Here is a 22047-nt window from a genome sequence, read left to right as displayed (position 1 = left end):
GAGTATGCAAACGCCCTCCAGCCTGTTATAAGACGCCCACTTGCGCACGTCATCTCCAGGAAGTGTATGAAACCATCAGTACATCGAGGACCGTCGGATGCGATCGCAGTGCTTGACTATACCCTGCCGCAAGCACTGCGATCACTACAGTGTGAAATACAACCAGGTGACGTGTGCTATGACGCTGTCTCTAAATTATGCACGCCTCTGAAACGGCACTGAGACGCTCAGGCACGCCTGCGTTCGCACCTCCACTCCCCCATTGTTAATGGCCAGCCCCTGTCACCACCCACAAACGGCCTCTCCTGTCACTCACTCTGATGGGCTGTCTATGCGCAGCGAGCGAACGCTTCCCGATCTCTCGCACTGGTTCACGCACGTGCATTGCGATGCATACGCATGCGCAGTTTGCAAATACCGGCCGGCTACGAGCGAACGCATCCTAGGGAGCGGGTCTGACTCAGCTCCTGAGTGATCTGTTATCTCTTTGTGAGTGTATTGTACTATTTTGCACATGACTATAGGGGGTTAATAATACGAGCACGTAGCACTATTACATGTCCTGCTATAACAGCCTGTGGCACAGTTCATACTTGTGGGCTTATCCAAGTGGAACTAATTGCTGAACATCTGTAAAGCTGAATGTCTACAATCACCCAGTCATTGCAATACAGATCCACTGTTCTGTGGGAAGTTCGGTCAGAGGTTAAATGCTAAACTACAGTTATTGTCTATAATCTCCAAGCAATTAGTTTACAAAAGACACGGATACAATTTGTTACCCGGTCAAACGGGTTTTTCTTCTCCAGTGATACGTTGTGCAATCTCTTTATATATATATATATATATATATATATATATATATATATATATATATACTGTAATTATAATAACACTTCACCGGAGCCCATGTCCTGGCAAGAGAGTCTTGGTAAATGAAAGCAAAAATGCTATTCAAGAAGTTGTGATTATTATATCACAACTGTATTAATAATGTGGATTGTGATACATATGTCCCTTACATGACTGAAGGTGCAGCATTGCTGAGCACTGGGCACACTCCCTGGTATGATGTATCCGATGGTTATCTGACTTTAGAAGTTCTCTTTGTTAAAAGAGAAAACTCTTTAATGCATGATTACAAGACAATTACTGACTCTAGTGTAAGTGCAGCACATCACCAGCTACTTAGAAAGCTGTAGGATAGCAGGGAGTCTGCATTGTATAATAGGAGATTACAGAACTGGTGCCGGGTATAAATAGGTGGCACTTGCATGTAATATTAAAATGTGTTTCATTTGCAGGTTCAGTTAAACTGTAGGCTCTGTGGGCCTGATTCACTACGGATAGCAACTGCGATTGCAATAGCGATTACGCATGCAGTCTCACTGCGATAGTATGCTAGTCCATTGCGATCGCTACGCCACCGCAGCACAACATAAGGATGCCCACCTTACCTTACACACATCCGTAATCCTTAGCAAGACTGCAAAACCATCGGTAACATTGAGTACCATTGCAGCCTCACCCACACAAGCTCTGACCTTACTCAGGAATTGCTAACTTCATCGCATGCTATGAGTACTCAGGCTGCGTAAGGCATCGCAGTGGATAAGTTATGCACACCCACGCAACGGCATTCAAAGGCACTGGCACGCCTGCGTTTACCCGACCACCCCTCCCCCCCGTCACCTCCCATAAATGGCACTTCCTGTCAATCACTTTGCATAGTCACTGCGATCGCCGACTGTGTGCGTAATCGCAGTTGCGATCTGTAGTGAATGAGGCCCTGTGTTCCCGTTTCATAGGACACTCCTAATGTCTAAAGGGAAACAGATGAAATCCAAATCAGGGATACAACCTGCAGTATCGGGGGCATGGCCAGTTTTGGCGCTTTGTACAAATTTAGAAATGTTATGAATTTTGTGGCCCTTGCCGACTGGGGAGAAAACACATTGCGTTTATGTCCGTTTGTAACGTTAGTAGAAGCGGGATGCGGTCAGGATACCGGCAGGCGCTATCCCACCCGCCGACATCCCAACAAGGGTCTAAAGATAGGCGTCGAAATCACGAGAGGGTTAGGTTTAGGGTGTGGGGAGGGAGGGGTTTGGTTTAGGCACTAACGGGGGGAGGTTAGGGTTAGGCACCATTAAAGGAGGGTTAGGGTAGGGGAGGGTTAGAGTACTTACCTGCTGCAATACCGCTGTCGGTATTTGATCCGTCAACTAAACAGCAGCCGGCATTACATACCGATTCCAGTAGAAGCATGTAAATGGAGAAATGGAATGGTACCTAATACCTATTGGTTCTAATGGTCCCATACCTACTGGTATTTGATTCTTGGTTAGGGAGAATGTTTCTGATACAAAATGCTCTAGCCTTCAACTTTCCGGTTCTTAATAAACGTTGGAAGACTGTAACTGGGCAGTGACATCTATTTACTGTACCATGAACCTTATTCTGGTCACAAATCACCCTGCTCTCTGTTGCCGTTAAATCTCAGCTCCCGATTTATATTTCCTGCATTGCGCTGGTAAAAGGGCGCTCAGGAATCTCACACAGGAGTAGATGCAGTTAGCCTTGGAGAGAAAGTGGAGTGATATAAACTACCAACCAATCAGCTCCTGTCATTTTTCAAACACAGCCTGTAGAATGACAGTTAGGAGCTGATTGGTGGGTACTTTATCTCTCTCCAAGGCTGAGCCCATCTCCCCTATAATCAGAAGGATTGTTGAGTTTCTCGAATGACGGCGAATGCTCCCATCCTCTCCAGTGAAGAAAGAGTTAAACGCTGCTGGGAGTTAACAGCTCCCCACTCCCCCATAGAGTAGTAATTAGTGTATTTACCACAGCTTTCCACCACTTGCTGACCTACAGCCCAGTCCCAGCATCAGAAAGCAAATGACTGATTGATTCAATTACTGCACTGTCTTCTTATTCACCATCCCTTCTGTGCTGGTGCTGGACACCATATTAATGATGTTCCAGGCGGTTCCTGTTCTTTGTCTCTTCTCATAATGAATAGTTTAATGTCTAATGTTATTTGTGCTCTGTTTATGAAGATACCCAAGTGTCAGGGTGCTGTGGTAATCATCGTGTGGCATCCTCTGCTAATTAATATTTCCAGTGTCTTCCTGCACACATTCTCCCTGTTCAGAATGTAAAGGCTCAGAAATCGCCCTGTAGTTCCTTATTGCTTTATTTTCCCATGCTGCTTTACAGTTCAGTTATTGCCGATCGGTTCAAACCCATTGACTGTTACGGCAAGTTGACATCTTTTAAATGACTAAATGTAAACTCATAATAGAAATCACTGTGTTCAACTGTACAGGGTAATCAATAATGCTTTTGTTCAATAAAGGTGCTTTTTCATTAATTACTGGGCTTCTGCCTGCTCCTGCCATACAATATTGCATGACACATAACAGGTAGTGACAAAGGCAAAGGCATTTTCAAGGCTCATAGAACATTCTGTATTGGGCAGAACAGAATTAAGTTTTGCGGGTACCTTTGAACCGTCCCCTATAAAAACCTATAGAGGCAGCCATTTTGTGTGAGCCAAAAGTGTGCCCTATAAACACCTATAGAGTCAGCCATTTTGTGTGAGACAAAAGTGTGCCCTATAAACACCCATAGAGGCAGCCATTTTGTGTGAGCCAAAAGTGTGCCCTATAAACACCCATAGAGGCAGCCATTTTGTGTGAGCCAAAAGTGTGCCCTATAAACACCCATAGAGGCAGCCACTTTGTGTGAGCCAAAAGTGTGCCCTATAAACACCTACAGAGGCAGCCATTTTGTGTGAGCCAAAAGTGTGCCCTATAAACACCCATAGAGGCAGCCATTTTGTGTGAGCTTTTTTGTGCCTGCAACATGCAACCTGCTCCATGCCTAGGTTATAGTTTGTTTTGTATGAAATTGATAGAATAGTGGTTTTAACAGTTACACACAGAAAACTGGTTTGGACATGATAGAAGGAGAATAGGAGGAGATACATACTAATACAAATCAAGTCTTGAGATTAGAGTTTTGAATGAGACAATTGGAGCAAGTGATGGCTGTTGACTCATGGGCAGTGAGCTACCCCCGATCATATGTCAGCTGGATGCTTCTCCAAGATAGCGATAGCCTAAAGCCTTGTACAGAAACTTAATATAGGATCTTCTATCTGGGCCGGTGACCTCCAATAAAGAGCCACGTAGCCACATAGAAGCTGACTGTGCAATGCTGTAGAACGCCCACCAATCTCTCGGTACCAGACCTCATCGGTAACAGCAATATGGAGCTGGGCCAAATGCCCTTCTGTCACTTTTACCTTATAGACCTTAGCATGGAAGCTTGAAGTTAGGAGATGAAAGAGAAGTATGGGGAATGAGGTGTGAGACATAACTTAAGACACATGCTTTAGGGGCTAGGGAGAGGAAGGAATTTTTGTCAGTCATTTTGGCCAATATAAATGTTGAGTTTGGCTGACAAGGTCTAATAAAAAAACATGTGATGTGCTTTTTGCATGACATGCTTATAGTCTTACTGGTAAGAAATTACACCCCTAGGAGAAACCGAAAAAAACAACCAGAGGGTGAGTCAGTCAAGACATTTAAAGATTAAAGGCCAACGTGAAATACTTACTCCTGACATAGGGGTGTAGGCAGGAGGAGGGCTGTGTCCAATTTCACTCTGATAGGAAAGAAAAATGGGATGATGGGAATAAGAATGAAAAGAATTCATGAGCTGTATGAGCTAGTAAGAAAAAAGCATGCATCACAGTGACTCCATTTCCTAATCCTGGGTGCAGGGCAACACTCTGAAACAGACATATTCCACTATAATGTGCAAGACAAAAGAAAATGTAATAGCCCAAAAGCATATGTCAACATACTATTTTACTTTCTCTTTACTAATCAAACCCACAAAAAAAATGGATGAATTGGTACCTTTTTAAAGTATAAGTATCACCTTTACTACCCATGGAGGCGGCCATTTTGCGTGAGCCAATATTCAACTATTACTGAAGCATAAGAAACAGGTTTCAGTTACTTCACTAGTGAGATAAAATGTGGACTATTGGTCAGCCCAAAAAATGGCCTCCACTGACTGTAGGTGACCAATCTACTTTAAACCTATGAGCCCTTCTGAGTTTTGATTGTGAAGCACTTCTGCAATAACATGCTAGTCTAGCACTACGCTCCTAGAAAAGGACTCGGTGGAGAGATATATTGATACAGTATGTGGCGGGGAGGTTACATAGGGGTCTATTTACTAAGCAGTGTTAGGAGACAGTGAAAAGTGATAAGTCTGTGAAAAGTGCCAGCCAATCAGCTCCCAACTGTCATCTCACAGGCTGTGTTTGAAAAATGACAGTTGGGAGCTGATTGGCTGGCACCTTATCACTTTTCACTCTGTCTCCTAACACTGCTTAGTAAATAGACCCCATAGAGTGCATCTGAGTACTGTATATGCTGTGATTCCAGCATCATGTGAATTTCATAAACTTTGTTGTACCGTAGGTGACTAATCAGAGTGTCACTGTTATTCTAATAAAAAGAAAATAAATCCCCGTATTCTGCAGCCGCAGCATAACGCTGTTTCCGTGCGCTAGGTCTGAATATTATTTCACTCTCACTCAGGGTGAGATTGACTAAACTGTTCCAATAGCAACCAATCAGATTATAGCTGTCGCTTTATATAATGAACTAGATAAATCATGATACCTAGAAGCTGATTGGCTGATATGGGTAACTCCACATGTTCTCCGTGGTTATTCTACATGGCGCAGTCACATATAGCAACGCAATGTCTGCCTCAAAGCAGAGCCTGAGCAGCATAGTATGATCTCACCATCCGCTGCGGCACAGGATTTATAGTCACATGGTGTTACTACAATTATTCAGCTGCTTCTGACAGTTTCAGCAAAAGTATGGCCTGATTCCAGTCAACTCTTGGTCGTCCAAGCTGACAAGGTTTGAAGGCAGTTACCTACAGAACCTGTATCATCTCATCTTACAGCAAGCATGACAGTAATAGACCTTTCCGTTAGCTTGACATTAAGATCCAGGAATACTAAGCACGGCTCTATTCAAATCTAATTTATGGCTATGTCGGCAGAGTGATTTACAGCCTATTTCTTGCTTTCATGTCAAAATGTAGGGCTGACTTTTCAGTGGTTTATAAATCAATATGTAGGGCTGAAAGGACAAGTCTTGGATTTATTTTAAACATGACTATTATGATATATCCACTAAGATGGCAAGCGGCATTGGGCTTAGAATCCCATGGTATCTGCCATGCCAATGTATCATTAGAAAATCTTAGGGCTAACAGAGTATAAAGTCAATCCAAAACTCTTTTTCTTTACTCCCATGGAAGGCTATAGATCAATCATTGTATAGTTGATTATGCGCACAAACATATGTATCCATCCAGGGCCGTAGCTAGGGTAGCGCGGCCGGTGCCATGGCACAGGGCACCACAGGTCAGAGGGCGCTGTTTGGGCCTGTAAAATTTCTGTTTATTATCATTCTCACTTGTAGCTTCCTCTTATTTCATCCCCAGCATCTCCTGGCCTCCCCCTATCTCTTCCCTGGCCCTTCCCCATGAAGCCATGGCCCTTTTTTGGGTGCATTATGTCCCTTTGAAAAATGAGGGGGGTGCCAATGCTCTTTCTGGCACAGGGCACCAAAAAGTCTAGTTACGGCTCTGTATCCATCCAATTATTTTAGTCAGCATCCAACCTGCCAACTGTGCTTTCATACAGTACATACTTAGTGATGGGCACCTAGAGGGCATGACCTAGTGCCAAACCAATGGCATGTAGATGACATCATGCAGTAATTGTCAATCATTTCAAACATGGCTGGAACACAAAGTGAACGCTTTTCATAGCGGGTCGCTAGGACGTTTTTAGTGCTGAGATAAGCATCATACGACATACGGGACCTTCTCTACACTGTATGACACTGGATTACACAGTTGATAAGGCATTGCAGTTACAAGAAGACCTCAAGCAAAAAAACAGAATAGAAAACCCCTCTGAAGTGTGTCCTCACTCATCGCGTTCTCTCCCAAACCGAGCGTCCGTCTGCTCAGGCAGAAATGTTTCTCAATTCCCCACTGTGTATCTCTGAAAGCAGTGAATGCCAGGATAATACCAGCCGAGCGTTAATATCCTGGCACACCCACAGCAATGTGCCTCTATAATAATTAAGTAAATAACAACACAAACTTATTGGCTGGGATTATTGCTAGATCCTCTCAGCAGTCTGCTTCTTATTATTGACCTTTAAGATTTCCTGCGTTTGATATTCTCCCTATTGCTTGGCGTCGCAGGTACATGGCTGAGCGGCCGCGTGACTTTAGACACATGAAAGATACGGCTCTGAGGGAGATGTACAGTAATAAACAAACACATGGCGTCAGAATGCTGCATTCTATATGAAACAAGTGACTACTTGGCTTCCACAGATCCTCTTTGCCCCTTCTATATCTGCGTACTTATGCAGGCTATACATCTATGGCCAGATTCCCCATTCTGCCAATCCGACAAACTGCAATCAAAAAGACCATTCGGCAGACAACGATGATTTGGGGAATTGGGGAAATTCAACACGATAAAAATCCCAGCATCGCCGATTCCAGCCATTTCTGGGTCATAATTGGGGAATTCGAGATTCTCCAACATGTTGGAATTCCCCGATTCCCCGACCCCAGCAGAACGGTGAATTGGGGCAATCCATCGCAGAGGTGTGAGCCCCATTACTTTATTGATCAATATACTTTACTACACTGATTGTTTTGTGATGGCGGTATTCAAAGTACAGTAAATATTCTGGTCTATACTACAGAACTTTACAGTGTTAACGATACGGTTGGCAAAAAAAAAAGGAAAAAATATTAGATAGATAAGTAGATTGAAAGATATATTGTAAAATAATTAAATATTTCTGGCGCTATTAAAAGAAAACCAAATGTCAGTTGTAAGATTTAGCAGGTTTTTTTTTTTGCAGCATTTCTCGTGGATTCTTTCTCGTTATTTATATTAATTGTAATACCGGGACACACCGTGCAGTAAAGGTTTGTCCTAGTGAGGAGAACACAGGCATTTAGTGTCCTCTTTCTGTTGTCTTTTGTAAATGTGCAGAACGAGTGACGATGACGCCGGGGACGCAGTGCATTGTGGGAGAAAGCTGGAAGAGAACTCTCTCGTCCCGCTTTTCTCCAGCAGACATTAATCCATCTTCAGATGGCGTTCTCGGTTTTACATTAGTTTTGCATCGCAAAAGTTTCATGTTAAATTGCCGAAGTGTCTGGAGCCTACTGTAAACTATGGGACCGGCACTTCCAGCATTTTAAAGCCGGGTACACATTAGATGATACGTCGTCCCACATCGTGCAGTGTGTACCCGCTATGTCGCTCCCACGGGTTGTCAGCGACATCGCCCGTCGGACCTGCATGTGGCATGGCCCCCGCTGTGGCGCCATCACTCCCAGCATCAGCAAGTGTGTACGCACTTGCCGATGCCGGCACCCCGCCGCACGACACATCGGCTGGGTACACATTGCAAAGTGTGTACCAAGCATCACTGATGTGCGGTCAGGTTTTCACACCCTTTTCACATTATTTTAGTATCACCTATAGTTATTACAGGGCAATTGGAGTAGAATTCGTAAAATTCTACTCAAACCCCTAAGTATCACTTATTTTTAGTAAAGCAGATCGCATTTCCCATAACTGTAATGGGAATTGTGATCCAACCAGAGTTACTAAAAATAATGAAAAAATATCGGGGAAAGCCCTGTGATAGTAACGCCACCTGGAGGTAGCATTATCCCGGGTCTCCCCCGGTTACTGGACTCCTGCTCCACTCTAACGGGGAGAGCAGAACCAGGAGTCGGTCCCAGTAATCAGCTGTTAGACCACAAGCTGATTACTGTAAAAAAAAGAAAAAAAAAAATAGTTAAAATTTTTTTTACTTACCTGACTCCAGGGACCGGTGATCGGGCCTCTGGTGATGACTCCCCTCCGGTCAGCTGGTCTCCCATAGTGCACTGCTGCCCGGTCATCAGGTGATCGGGCCTCAGTGCAGTATGGGAGATCACCTGACCGGAGGAATGGAGAACATCACCGGAGGCCCGGAGCATGCAGGTAAGTGCTATTAAGGGAGGGGGGGTCCGTGATCGCGGGGGCGGGGCTTAGCGGGTAGCAGCGGCGATCGGTCGACGCATGCGCGGGCACTTAATCACGGTATTTTTTGCGAAAATACCGTGATAAGGCTCCGAAGGGGATTTGCAGGGACAGAGCTTTATCGCAAGCTCTGTCCCTGTAAGGGATTTGTAGTAAATCCCTGTGATATTGCCTGAATTCGCAATGCGAATTCACTCTGTAATATCACACTACAATCTGCATTCAATATGCGGATTGTAGTAAATAGAGCACCTAGGGATACTCCAGAGTTGTGACTATATACATTATAAGAAAAATTGTAAGAAAATATTATAAATATCTTCTTTGTATTATTCTAATAATTTTATAGTCACAACTCTGGAGTAAACAGTGTATGGCAGGTGAGGTACTGCCTCCCCGTCTTGTCTACCATTTCCATATATCCCAAAAAACACATCAAATTCCCAGCACTATATACTGCTGTACCTTTGTATAATGCCCACATGTACCCTCGGGTTCATATATGTATCTGTAAATCTGGCTCTGATACTAGCCAGAGTTTCCCCAGCCATTTACCTCACTGCACTTTACTGCCCAGCATACGAAATAGTGTGAAACAAGGTATTCAGTACTTTTATAAATAGACCTCACAGATTAATAGATAATAGATAAATATAGATATTGAATAGATTGTGAAATAGATTGTGAAATAGATAGACAGACAGACAGACATGAGATAGATAGACAGACATGAGATAGATAGATTAGATAGACATTAAATAGATATAAGATAGATAGACAATAGATAGATAGATAGATAGATAGATAGATAGATAGAAAATGAAATAGGTAGATAGATATTAAATAGATATGAGATAGATAGATATTAAATAGATATGATATAGATAGATAGATAGATAGATAGATAGATAGATAGATAGATAGATAGGTAGATAGAGATAGATAGATATGGGATGAATAGATAGATAGATAGATAGATAGATAGATAGATAGACATTAAATAGATATGAGATAGATAGATATGAAATAGATAAATATTAGATAGATAGATAGATAGATAGATAGATAGATAAATAGATAGATATTAGATATATATATATATATATATATATATGAGATAGATAGATAGATAGATAGATAGATAGATAGATAGATAGATAGATAGATATGAGATAGATAGATAAATAGATAGATAGATATGGGATGGATAGATAGATATATATGAGATAGATAGACAGATAGATAGATATAGATAGATAGATATGAGATATATAGATAGATAGATAGATAGATAGATAGATAGATAGATAGATAGATAGATATGAGATAGATAGATAGAAAGATAGATAGATAGATATGAGATAGATAGATATAGACATTAAATAGATATGAGATAGATAGATATAAGATAGATAGATCGTTATGGTGCATACACACGGTCAGATCTGTCAGATGAATGATGAACGATTGAAAGATTTTTACCAACGATTTGAACAATTTCAGACTGTATTAAAATGAATGAAATAGTCCAAATCTGACTGCAACCACATCAGAAGTCAGATATAGTTATCTGACATCAGATATGAATGATTGTACGATTTTTTAAATCGTTATCGTTCAGATCTGACACAAAATCTGACCGTGTGTATGCACCGATAGATAGATAGATAGATATGAGATAGATAGACAATAGATAGATAGATATGATATAGACAGATATCAGATAGATATAAGATAGATAGATAGATAGATAATAGATAGATAGATATGAGATAGATAGATAGATATGAGATAGATATTAGATAGATAGATATGAGATAGATAGATATGAGATAGATAGATAGATAGATAGATATGAGATAGATAGATAGATAGATAGATAGATAATAGATATATAGGAGATATGAGATAGATATGAGATAGATAGATAGATAGATAGATAGATAGATAGATAGATAGATAGATAGATAGATAGATAGGAGTTAGATGGATAGATAGATAGTATATTAGATAGATAGATAGATATGAGATAGATCGATAGATAGATAGACAGATAAGGCTGCCATCGGGCCAGCAACATTGCTGCCCCCTCACCCTCGCGCACCCCTCATTGTGGCTCTGGATATAGAAAGATGATATACTGTATGTGACATAGATTATTGCAATAAACCCTACTGCATCTGCAGCATCCATCACATGGCTTTTTGACACAATTTCCTTTTATTTTTCTTTTGTTCTAAAACTCAGCTCTCTGTGTATCATAAACCACAAAAGTATCTATTGCGAGTTTATATCTTCATGGTCTTGCAGGCTGGATTACATTGGGACGTGTGCAGGGACAATGAGAAGTACGGTGTGTCCTTGTGATCCTAATAATGGGTTTCTCACTTCCCTTGTCAGAACATGAGGTGTGTGCGGTGTGGGTTGGATTCTATAAGCCTCCTGCCACGGCTGTTACTGTACCTCAGATAGAAACATACCACAGCCACCGTGTTTTGGAATATTTCCTTATAAGTGAAATAAATGTGATGTACTGTGTGAGGTAATAGCTATCTCCTTACATGAGTGCCAGCAGTTGTTGATTTGGAGCTGCCATGACTCTGGCACTGAGCAGGAAGCCGTACAATTGTTTGGCTCTCATATATTGTTATTGTGAGATTAAAAAAATGTAAAAACACAAAACAATGGAATTCTGCTGCACATCATTCATCATAGAGAGGGGTGCAGGGACCTCCCTAACCTCTAACGCTGTCACATGACCTCTGTCAGTCCTTAATGTCATTGTATTTATGTGTAAAATAGAGGTCAGGACTGAGGAACGAGTGTTAGCACTTAGCCCAACATAAGACTAGAAGGAAAAGTTCAATAATCTATGGCAGCATCCTGCCGTCTTCATGTCTGTGCATCACTCCGACCACTGTTTTCCCATCCGCAGTCCTCATCATTACAATCAGCACCCACCTCAGCCTAAAACTAGCCGGGAAGTCATGTAATAAGCTCACGACACTCCTGTGAGACACGTGTGATCAGCACGTCCACGCGTTAACTGCCCAGAAACGCCCATCTCACAGTCACAGAGCCACCTGGCCTCACACGGAGCAAACCACCTACTCTCATATCCTCTGCGCAGTCTACGATTGCGTATTGCGGCACCTGAGGGATGGTTCCTCACCGCGTTAATTTGCTACATCGTAAACAGTGATGAGGGACAGCGGCAACTATTCCAACGCTTGTACAACAAATTTGTGATTGCAACATTGTATAAATTTCCAATTCCAATAGTAAAAATTCCTTCCTCTATTGGAAGTTTATTATACCTTCATAGTACATACCTGGTGAATGTCTGCTATTTTTGCCTACGACGTGTTTTATGTATACTTTGTTTTAGCCAGTGTATGTTGCAGAGTTTTGTGGTGCTTTAAGCAAGTTATGATGATGAAGATCCAATGGAATTAACAGTTTGTAAACTGGAATTTCTCAGGCACACGGCAACATTCTGTGAAAGGGAAGAGGAGGTGAGGACCCAATGGAAGCTGAGACAGCAAAGTGCACCCAAAACCACAAATAATCTAAAGATGACTGCAGATTATTGTACCAAACCCTGATTGACAGACTGCAGGCGTTTAGGGGCGGCATCAGGCAGCGTCCCCGACAACGGAGGCTTGGTGGCCCCATTTTTCCGGTGTGCTGCATCCTTGTACGCAGTTTCACCAGCTGCAGCTGCTTGAAAACACTGTGTACCCTGAGTTACTTTGCTAATGGATTTATGACCTCTGTTCAGCATTTAGCAAACAGCGGTAAGCTTAGAGACTGTACCGCTTACGCCATCTACAGATGGCGGCAATGGTGACCCAACGATGCCTTTCCGAGCTTTGCTGTGTCCCCACCGGGTTTGAAGCACAATGCGAGTGTACAGAAGTTCATCATGCATGCACATTTTTTATTAGAATTATTGGGTAGTCAAATACGGCACGGTGGCTCTGGACATACTCCTGCTGTAGCTGTACATATACTCATGTTCATATTTGTAAGGATAGCTGCTAAGTGCTGTAATACTAGACATGGTAAGGCTGGAAACAGCGAGGTAGACAATGCGTATTAAGACATCCCCAGCCCTGATACTATCTTATTCCTAAACATGTCACAACTAGACGTACTTACAGGGGAGCATAGCTGGCACTGCGTGGCACGTGTTACTGAACACGGAACCGCACTCCGAGATGATGACTGGGCACTCTGACAGCAAACAAGGGCCTGTCTCAGGGGGCCGCTCTTTCCAATCTGGTTTTCATCCCGTCTCTGATAAGCTGCAAATAGCAGCCTGTGCCTCTGAATGGAGCTGGTGTTTGCTCAGGGAGGGTGGGAATTGGGACCTGATTGCCTGGCCACATCACCAGAGCGATGTTTGAGCTGCTCACATACATCCCTTGTAAAAGGAAAGTGAGCCAGGGTTTAGGGAGCCCTAAAAAGACGACACTCGGCCAATGCGTTCACGTAGGTAGAAGAGTCACGGAATAACCAAGGTAGCCACTTTTCTTCTTTCAGGGGGAGATGTACTGAGCTTTGGAGAGAGATGAAGGGGAGAAGTTGCTCAATGCAACCAGTCAGCATTTTAACTGTCATTTATCTAGCGCAGTCCATGAAATGAGAGACAGATGCTGATTGGTTGCTCTGGGCAACTACTCCGCTTTATGTCCCTCCAAGGCTTGGTACGTCTCCCCCTTTACGTGATTGTTAATTACTACACCATTTAAACCGGTGGTAGATTAGGACAATAATGACTTTCAGTGGGCAAAGAATGAGCCTCCTGCCTGTTCCTCCTACGTGCCTGATGGCGTTTTAGTACGCTTATATTCCACAATGGTGACATCACAGAGCGCCTGATTCATGTACATAAACCCGATGGTATACACATGTATCTGATTGATGTGGGGCTGCGCATGCGCCGGACCCGTTTTGCGAATGTTCAGAACTGGTCCTGCGCAATGTCTGGCTGTCCAGCAGTTTTGTGGCTCTGCGGAATATGTGTGCGCTCTATAAATATCTGTTTAATATTTAATAAATAAATACATTTCAATTTCCCACGCATTCTATTTACTGTGTACAAAGTAAAGTTATTATAACCATAGTCTAAGTGCATAACCCTTCTAGCTCCATCACCTTGTATCTGCCAATACGTGGCCCAGTTTCTCACTTAGGGTCTTATTCAGAGATGTAGGCTAACCCGATGGTTAGTGCACATCTCCAATGGTTTAGGGTCTGTGCGTGTGCTGGACCTGTTCTGCGCATGTGCAGAACAGGTCCTGTGATCTCGCCCACCGACCCTTCCAGTGCCCAGAGTGTTAGGGGGTGGGGGCGTGGCTGGCCACCATACCCGGCAAAGGGGGCGTGTCGTCCCCATTTTTTGGGAGGAACCAGGCCAGGATCTGCATCGGTGGACGCAGATTTCCTGGCCTCGCAGCTCCCGTGACGCAGCTAGGCTGTGGTAATCTTCAGCTACCGCAGCCTGGCCCAAGGGGCTACCCTCGATCTCAGTTTGCAGTCTCCTTTTGCATTTCAGATGGATGGAATTGCACAGTTGCTGGTGTCCAGCACTGCAAATTCCACCCATCTCTAAATCAGGCCCTTAGCTTAAAGCAGGGGCCAATTTATAATGGGTGCAGGGTTATACTTACCTCTCCGGAGTCCTACGTCAGCGCTGACGTAGGACTCCGGAGAGGTAAGTATAACCCTGCACCCATTATAAATTGGCCCCTGCACACTCTAGTGCCCAGAGTCTATAAGTGCGTCGGTTGCCACGCTGCACTCAGTTCACCGCCGGACTAAGAGGAGGGTGCCCGTGATGGAGACTGCACTCCTCTCTTGAAACGCCCCTGGTTTAAACCTTTTATATAGCAATTTATTATCCTGCTTTTATTAATAAACCTACATTGCTTAATGTCATAAGCAACTGTGGACACCTTCCATAAGCAGGCCTCCTACACGAGCAATAATAAAAGGCTGGAAGAGATCACTGCACTATGCTACAAGTAGCTATAGCCCAGCCTGAATACAGTATGTTCTGTTTAATACTACGCTTGGTCCTCTGGGTTCCCTACCCATGATGAACCAACGCCTTTAGCTTGATCTAGTACTATCATCTCTTGTAGCAGATAGTTAAGTGAAGCAGTACTGAAATGAAATGAATTGCAAATGACAATTACAACAAAATCCATTGTAAAACTTCCTCCCTCCTAACCATTAATCACGTTTGTTAGGCATGGCCGGCCCTTCATGAAATGATGTTGACTCTCTGTTATACAATTATTTTGCACAATATATTTCAGAATTGGATTTATTGGAAGAATTGTTTTTCCACGACTGAAGTCAAACTCAGTTCAAATATAATTTCCTGTTACTGATTTTCTTCCCTTTTTGAAGTTTTTTTTTTTAATCGCCATTCCAACAATTTTGTGGCAATGACCCTGTTATGGGGTATTCTTAAATATATGAAACAGTGGCCTATTGCTTATTGCACTTAGGGCCTTATTCAGAGATAGACGCAATGGAAATATTTACGCAGATTGAGCGATTGTTAGCCATGACGTATGCGTGTAAGCTACACTGTGCGCCCGCAGTGATTGAATTGCGATTACGCTCACAAAGATGATTAACTCGTAAAGTGAGTGACAGGTGGTCAGCGTTTGGGGGACGGGAGAAAAACGCAGATGTGGCGGACCGCTTAAACACTATTTTCTGGGCGTATATAAATTAGCCGCTGCGTCCTTGCTGGCAGCAGGAGAGCGTTATGCGTGTCTAGAGACCGGCTGTGTCTGTGGCAGCTAAGACTTACTCAGCAGGCTGATGGCAGCCTGATCTGTGCTCAGTGTTTCCGGTTTTGTGCGTGAGCGGCGGATGTGAGAAGCTCTCAGTGGGCGTCTCTAAGCTCTGGATGGCGAGTGAGTCATTTGCATATTTTCAAATGAGATTGCAGCTGCGTTGGAATTTGTGTCCATCTCGGAATCAGGCCCTTAGTTCCCTAACAACACATGGGTGAATGCCATTAATGCAAGGTGCTTCATCTGTCTTCATTTTGTTTAGCCATAACTGCAGCTAGAGTTCTTCTGTTTTAGACAAATAACATTTTATTCTGTGCACAGGCTATACTACATATACTATGGTACACAATCTCCTGAAAAATAAATATATTTTTAAAAAATTATCTTTCTCTTTATCTTCTACACTTTTTTCTAGTTTATCATAGTGGCCAAATATATTCTATTCTATTTTCCATTACACATGTACTATGCATATGGAATGGTATTGAAATACTGACGGCTGTTTAGCCGTCTGTTCAAATCCTGACTACGGCAGCCCGACAGGAGGACATCCCGACGCTGGCTGGTAAGTACCCTAACCCTCCCTTCTCTCCCCCCTAACCCTCCCTTAGTGGTGCCTAACCCTAAAACCCAGGGGGGGTGCCTAACCCTAAGTCCCCCCCGAGGGGTGCCTAAACCTAACCCCCCCTTCCCGCACCCTAAACCTAACCCTCCCGGGGGGTACTTACCCCAAACCTCACCCTAGTGGCGCCTAACCCTAACCCCTCCTTCCCCTAGCCTAAACCTAACCTTCCCTGAGGGGTGCCTAACCCTATATCCCCCCGGAGGTTTCTAATCATAATCCCCTCTTTGGTAGTATACTTACCCGGCTCTTGACAATCGGGATACTGGGGTCGGGCTTCCAGCGTCGGGATTAAGATAGGCGTCGGTATTTTGACACCTATCTTAAGTCCCGTGTTGGGCATGTGTAGTTGGGGTTTAGACTGTTGTCATCGTGTCTGCTGGTCTATTAACTACATTCCATATATATATATATATATATATATATATATATATAGAGCAGGTCAAGGTAGCGGCACTCAACGGATTTAAACAAAGAAACACACAGCAAGTCCTTAATACATCAACGTTTCAGGTTTATTACAAACCATCTTCAGGATGATGTTGGTGCGACTGATGTTGAGTCATTGTTGGAGTGTTTACAATCTCCATCGCAAATGCACGAACCACGCAGCTTGAAAGTGGGTGTCTCAGCGCTCGCACACCCCATCCCAGTGTCCCGCACGAAGGGAAGGCTGAAATTAGCATTTGCATATTCTCGCAACCTCTATTTCGAGTGCGGCTGTGGCCGCGGCTGCATTACCGACCATTTCTCATCCAGGCCCAAAGGACCTATCTTACCGTAGTTTGAGATTTTAAAACACCCACTTTTTTTTTTATTTTGACCAGAAAATGAGTCAAAAAAATCTGACCCATTATTTAATATTCACTAGAATAAATATAATAAGGATTCTGGCTCATATTACTTAGTTAAAAGCTACACATACTGTGTAAACAATTCCACGGAATATTTATTTCTGTGTATTTTAGTCCAGCCATATTATTACCCGCCCTCATTATTTTTTGCTGGTTATAATCCTGGGGACCCAAAACTCTAGTTCAAAGATATCAATTTAATGTGGATTGTTCCGATGTTGCTATTTATTGAATGGATTAAATTGAATGACAGTGAGGAGCCAAAAGGTGACACCCCCCCTCCCCCCCTCCCACAAAATGATGGACTAGTGTTTTGTTGAAATGTCCCCGTGTATGAATCATGTTCCAGCTCAATGTACAATGAAAGGAAAAAGATCAGTTACGGTCTAAAATACATCCAATTTGGCAGCTGTGCAATCTTCTGTCACAAAAATCTGACCTCTCAAACACATCGGAAAAAGTGTCACAAATACAGAAAGTAGGAGAAATAAACAGTCTGAAAGAGGGTATGAGAGAGAAAGGGACGGATGAGAGGCTGGTGGGTAGGTTCTGTCACATCAGCTCTATATCCTCTTGCACAAAGCTGCAATCAAGGCACATTCTGTCTTCTCAAAGAGTGTTATTGAGGGTAAAAAGAAGGGGTTCCTTCTAGTTCATCCCGTTAATGCAACACAACAGAAACTAGGAACTCTTTCACTCTCCCAGCGCTGAATAGCGAACTGATGATAATTTCTTTTTCTTTCCTGCTTAAATGCTCCGTGGTGCTGCCATCAGTAATTGAGCTCCTTGTCTAGTCTCTCTTTTGAGGTTTGAATTAAGCTGATGAGGAACGGGAATGAGGAACCAGCCTGGCCATGTAGGAAGCCTTATAAGCACGGAACCCCCACCCATCCCCGTACACAGCTGTGCCGAGATGACACACATGCCAAGCAGCTTCTCAAGGCACCAGTTACATACATAATGTCAGTAGATACAATCAGGCTTTTTTTTTTTTAAATGGTCACAGGCACAAAAAATATTTTTATTTCTTCAAATTTCAGAGAGTATAGAAATAACTTAAATCTCTCCTTGTGGCAATGTACTGTACTATAGATGTGTCCTCACTAACCCATCCTTATATTGCACCAAATAGCCCCGTTTGGCGTGCCACTAAAAGCCTGACTGAGCTTTGGCATGCATCCAGTTGCTCAGTATGTTACTAAATGTGTGTTCGTTTTGCAATATGAATGCAAAAAAAGGCACATAGTATGAAAGCCCTGAACACAACTAGTGACTGTGCATGACAGAGCAGCAGTGTGTGCAGGGCCGTAACTAGGGTGGTGTGACCAGTGCCGTGGCACAGGGCACCGCAGGGAAGGGGGCGCTGTTGGGCCTGTCACTTTTCTTGTTTATTATCATTCTCACTTGTAGTTTCCTCTTCTTTTATCCCAGTATCTCCTGGCCTCCCCTATCTCTTCCCTGGCTCTTCCCCATAATGCAATGGCCCTTTTTCAGGTGCAATATCTTATGTCCCTATTTGATAAAGGGGGGGGGCAAAGCTCTCTCTGGCACAAGGCACCAAAACAGCTCTGAGTGTGCAACACGGTTGCTAATCTGAGAAAATGGCAAGAGACCGGGAGCCAATATGACTGAGCTACATTATGTGTCTTGCCGTGCAGCAATATGCTCAACATGTGAATTTACACTACTACAATTGCAACAAAAATGCAAATCCTAAGCACTCACGGCCTGATTCAGCAAGGATCGCAATTGCAAAGCTGCACGCAGGCTATAGATATATGATGTATTGCATCAGGCTATAGATATATGATGTATGCACACAGGCTATAGATATATGATGTATGCACGCAGGCTATAGATATATGATGTATGCACGCAGGCTATAGATATATGATGTATGCACGCAGGCTATAGATATGATGTATGCACGCAGGCTATAGATATATGATGTATGCACGCAGGCTATAGATATATGATGTATGCACGCAGGCTATAGATATATGATGTATGCACGCAGGCTATAGATATATGATGTATGCACGCAGGCTATAGATATATGATGTATGCACACAGGCTATAGATACATGATGTATGCACGCAGGCTATTGATATATGATGTATGCACGCAGGCAGCTTTGTAATTGCGATCCTTGCAAGATATAGTAACGCAGCAGGAGGCATCACGCCTCCTGTGCATTACTTATCTGAGCTGCGTAGTCCTGGTTGCTGCAGTTGAGAGGAAGAGGCCAGGAAATCTCTGTCAGCCAACGGAGATCCTGGTATCTTCCCTCCCCCCCAATGTTGGCGACATGCCTCCAATTAAGGAAACTGAGTCCATCGCCGCCCCCTCCCCCCCAACAAATGCCAGCAGACTGTCAATCACTGCTAGTCTGCGAGCGGGATCGCTTACCCATTCTGCACATGCGCAGAACGGGTCATACGCCTACGCATATACCCGAACATCTGAAATCTGCGTTCAGCAGTGCACTAGAATCAGGCACTCAGTAAAGTACAATTCTGTTTATATGTAGCTGTGATGGAAAAAAAGGAACTATATGGTGCGAGACTTAGGTAAAAGAGTGAAAAGCTAAAGGTTGATACCCGTGGTGCAGCGTATACTTTATGTTGCATCATGCGTCTCACTCCATATTGCACAAAGATGATGGGTAAAAAAAAAAAAACATCTGTATTTAACTTAATCATAGCATAAGAAAATAAAATCCACATTTTTCTAGGGTCATTTACAGTTTTGTAAAACATCATATCTGACCTGTGTGAATTAATAAGATCTACAATAGGTGACGTAGCATTGGATAGTTGTAAAATTATAATTGACTTTAATATCATCCCAAAATTACAGTACTCTAAACCCAAAGCATACAGATGGGCCCTCTGTTACTCATCCCCATTTACCTAGCTTTAGTTATACATTATCAAATACAGTATCCTAAAGCACAGCTAGATCTCAGAGAATACTTCTTAAACTGTATTCAATTGTATTGGCAAAATGCAGTTTATGGGGTTTCATTACTGTAAGATTCCTATATAGGACAAGTGAACTAGATACATGTTCAAAAGCAAAAATATTCATAATGGGACTGCTGGGAAAATTATACACAATTATCTCTGAATTAAAGTATAATCACTAATAACAATTATTGATGAGAGAGAGAGTTTCAGCACCTTGGCCAGCGCCAATACTGTACATAACAGAGAGAGAGTTTCAGCACCTTGGCCAGCGCCAATACTGTACATGACAGAGAGAGAGAGTTTCAGCACCTTGGTCAGCGCCAATACAGTACATGACAGTGAGAGAGAGTTTCAGCACCTTGGCCAGCGCCAATACTGTTCATGACAGAGAGAGTTTCAGCACCTTGGCCAGCGCCAATACTGTACATGACAGAGAGAGAGAGCATCAGCACCTTGGCCAGCGCCAATACTGTACATGACGGAGAGAGCGCTTCAGCACCTTGGTCAGCGCCAATACTGTACATGACCGGGAGAGAGCTTCAGCACCTTGGTCAGCACCAATACTGTACATGACCGGGAGAGAGCTTCAGCACCTTGGTCAGCACCAATACTGTACATGACAGGGAGAGAGCTTCAGCACCTTGGTTAGCACCAATACTGTACATAACAGTGAAAGTACAGTACTAAGCTCTTTAGCTTTCTACAACAATACTTTCCTGTCAGTTAGATTTCAGGTTGCTATTTTATTCTATGGTTACTGTATACAGTATGTGTTTAAATTTGAAACAGACCTTTAAAAAGTATCCTAAATGTTTATTTAAGGACTAAGTAGAGAAGTAGTAGTGAATGGCTGATTCATTTTTTAAAGGCACGAAAATCTAGGAAACATGTTATGGCAGAGACAGCAAATTTAGATGTGTGCTATACTTCTCTGTTACACAGCGTTAAAGATTCATAAACAAGGAAAATACAGGAATATATTATAAAGAAGACAAAAATATTACATGGGAAAATATGAAGGAAGAGTTCCAACAGTCATAGGAACAGTATAGATAAAACTATTAGGTTTTTTATAACATTATGTTAAAGCACATGGTTTTATAGAATACATGGCTTAATCTGTAATATTCAATGTTACCCAAAGGTTTTACAGTGCAGCCACTTACTCTATTAGAGTCGATTCTTGTCCTAGAGGTATAGATTGGAGGCGGGATGTTGAAGGCCTGGGGGACGAGATATTCCTCTGCATCTATCATATCTTCCAGATCTTCATCATCCAGGAGGTTTTGGAAGAACTTGCTGTGATTAGGACTTGGGAGCTTCATCCGATCATCACCCTGGGGACAAAAGAAGTCAGGTTTAAGGTAAATCGTGACTACCGATCTATAAATGATCTATTACTATTCATATAACATCTATCTATGTACCTACTATAATCTATATTTCACTATCTATCTATTCTGCTTGCGGAGCTAGGTAAGGTGATAATGAAAAGCCCACAACATTAAATATTTCCTATTTGACTACATCAATTTTTATAAACTAAATTTAGAAACATTTAGCAATAAAAATATATGAAATATCTAGGAATATATTTTTCTGTGG

The 22047-nt window shown here is 42.7% G+C and overlaps 1 protein-coding gene across 1 annotated transcript in view; it reads right to left on the bottom strand.

Moving 5' to 3' along the window:
• Positions 1-22047, bottom strand: part of LOC148430738 (receptor tyrosine-protein kinase erbB-4-like) — a gene marked incomplete at its 5' end in the record, with an annotated part of 60573 nt that overhangs the window by 7880 nt on the left and 30646 nt on the right. The window contains 2 exons of the mRNA XM_088466503.1: positions 4627-4674; positions 21609-21779. Of these exons, the coding sequence (XP_088322629.1) occupies positions 4627-4674; positions 21609-21779 (219 nt within the window). The remainder of the gene's footprint in view (positions 1-4626; positions 4675-21608; positions 21780-22047) is intronic.

This window comes from Taudactylus pleione, unplaced genomic scaffold (assembly GCF_031769625.1).
Source record: "Taudactylus pleione unplaced genomic scaffold, aTauple2 ptg003327l, whole genome shotgun sequence".
Lineage (NCBI taxonomy): Eukaryota > Metazoa > Chordata > Amphibia > Anura > Myobatrachidae > Taudactylus > Taudactylus pleione.
Note: the sequence above shows the minus strand (reverse complement) of the source record. Positions and strands in the feature narration are given on the sequence as shown.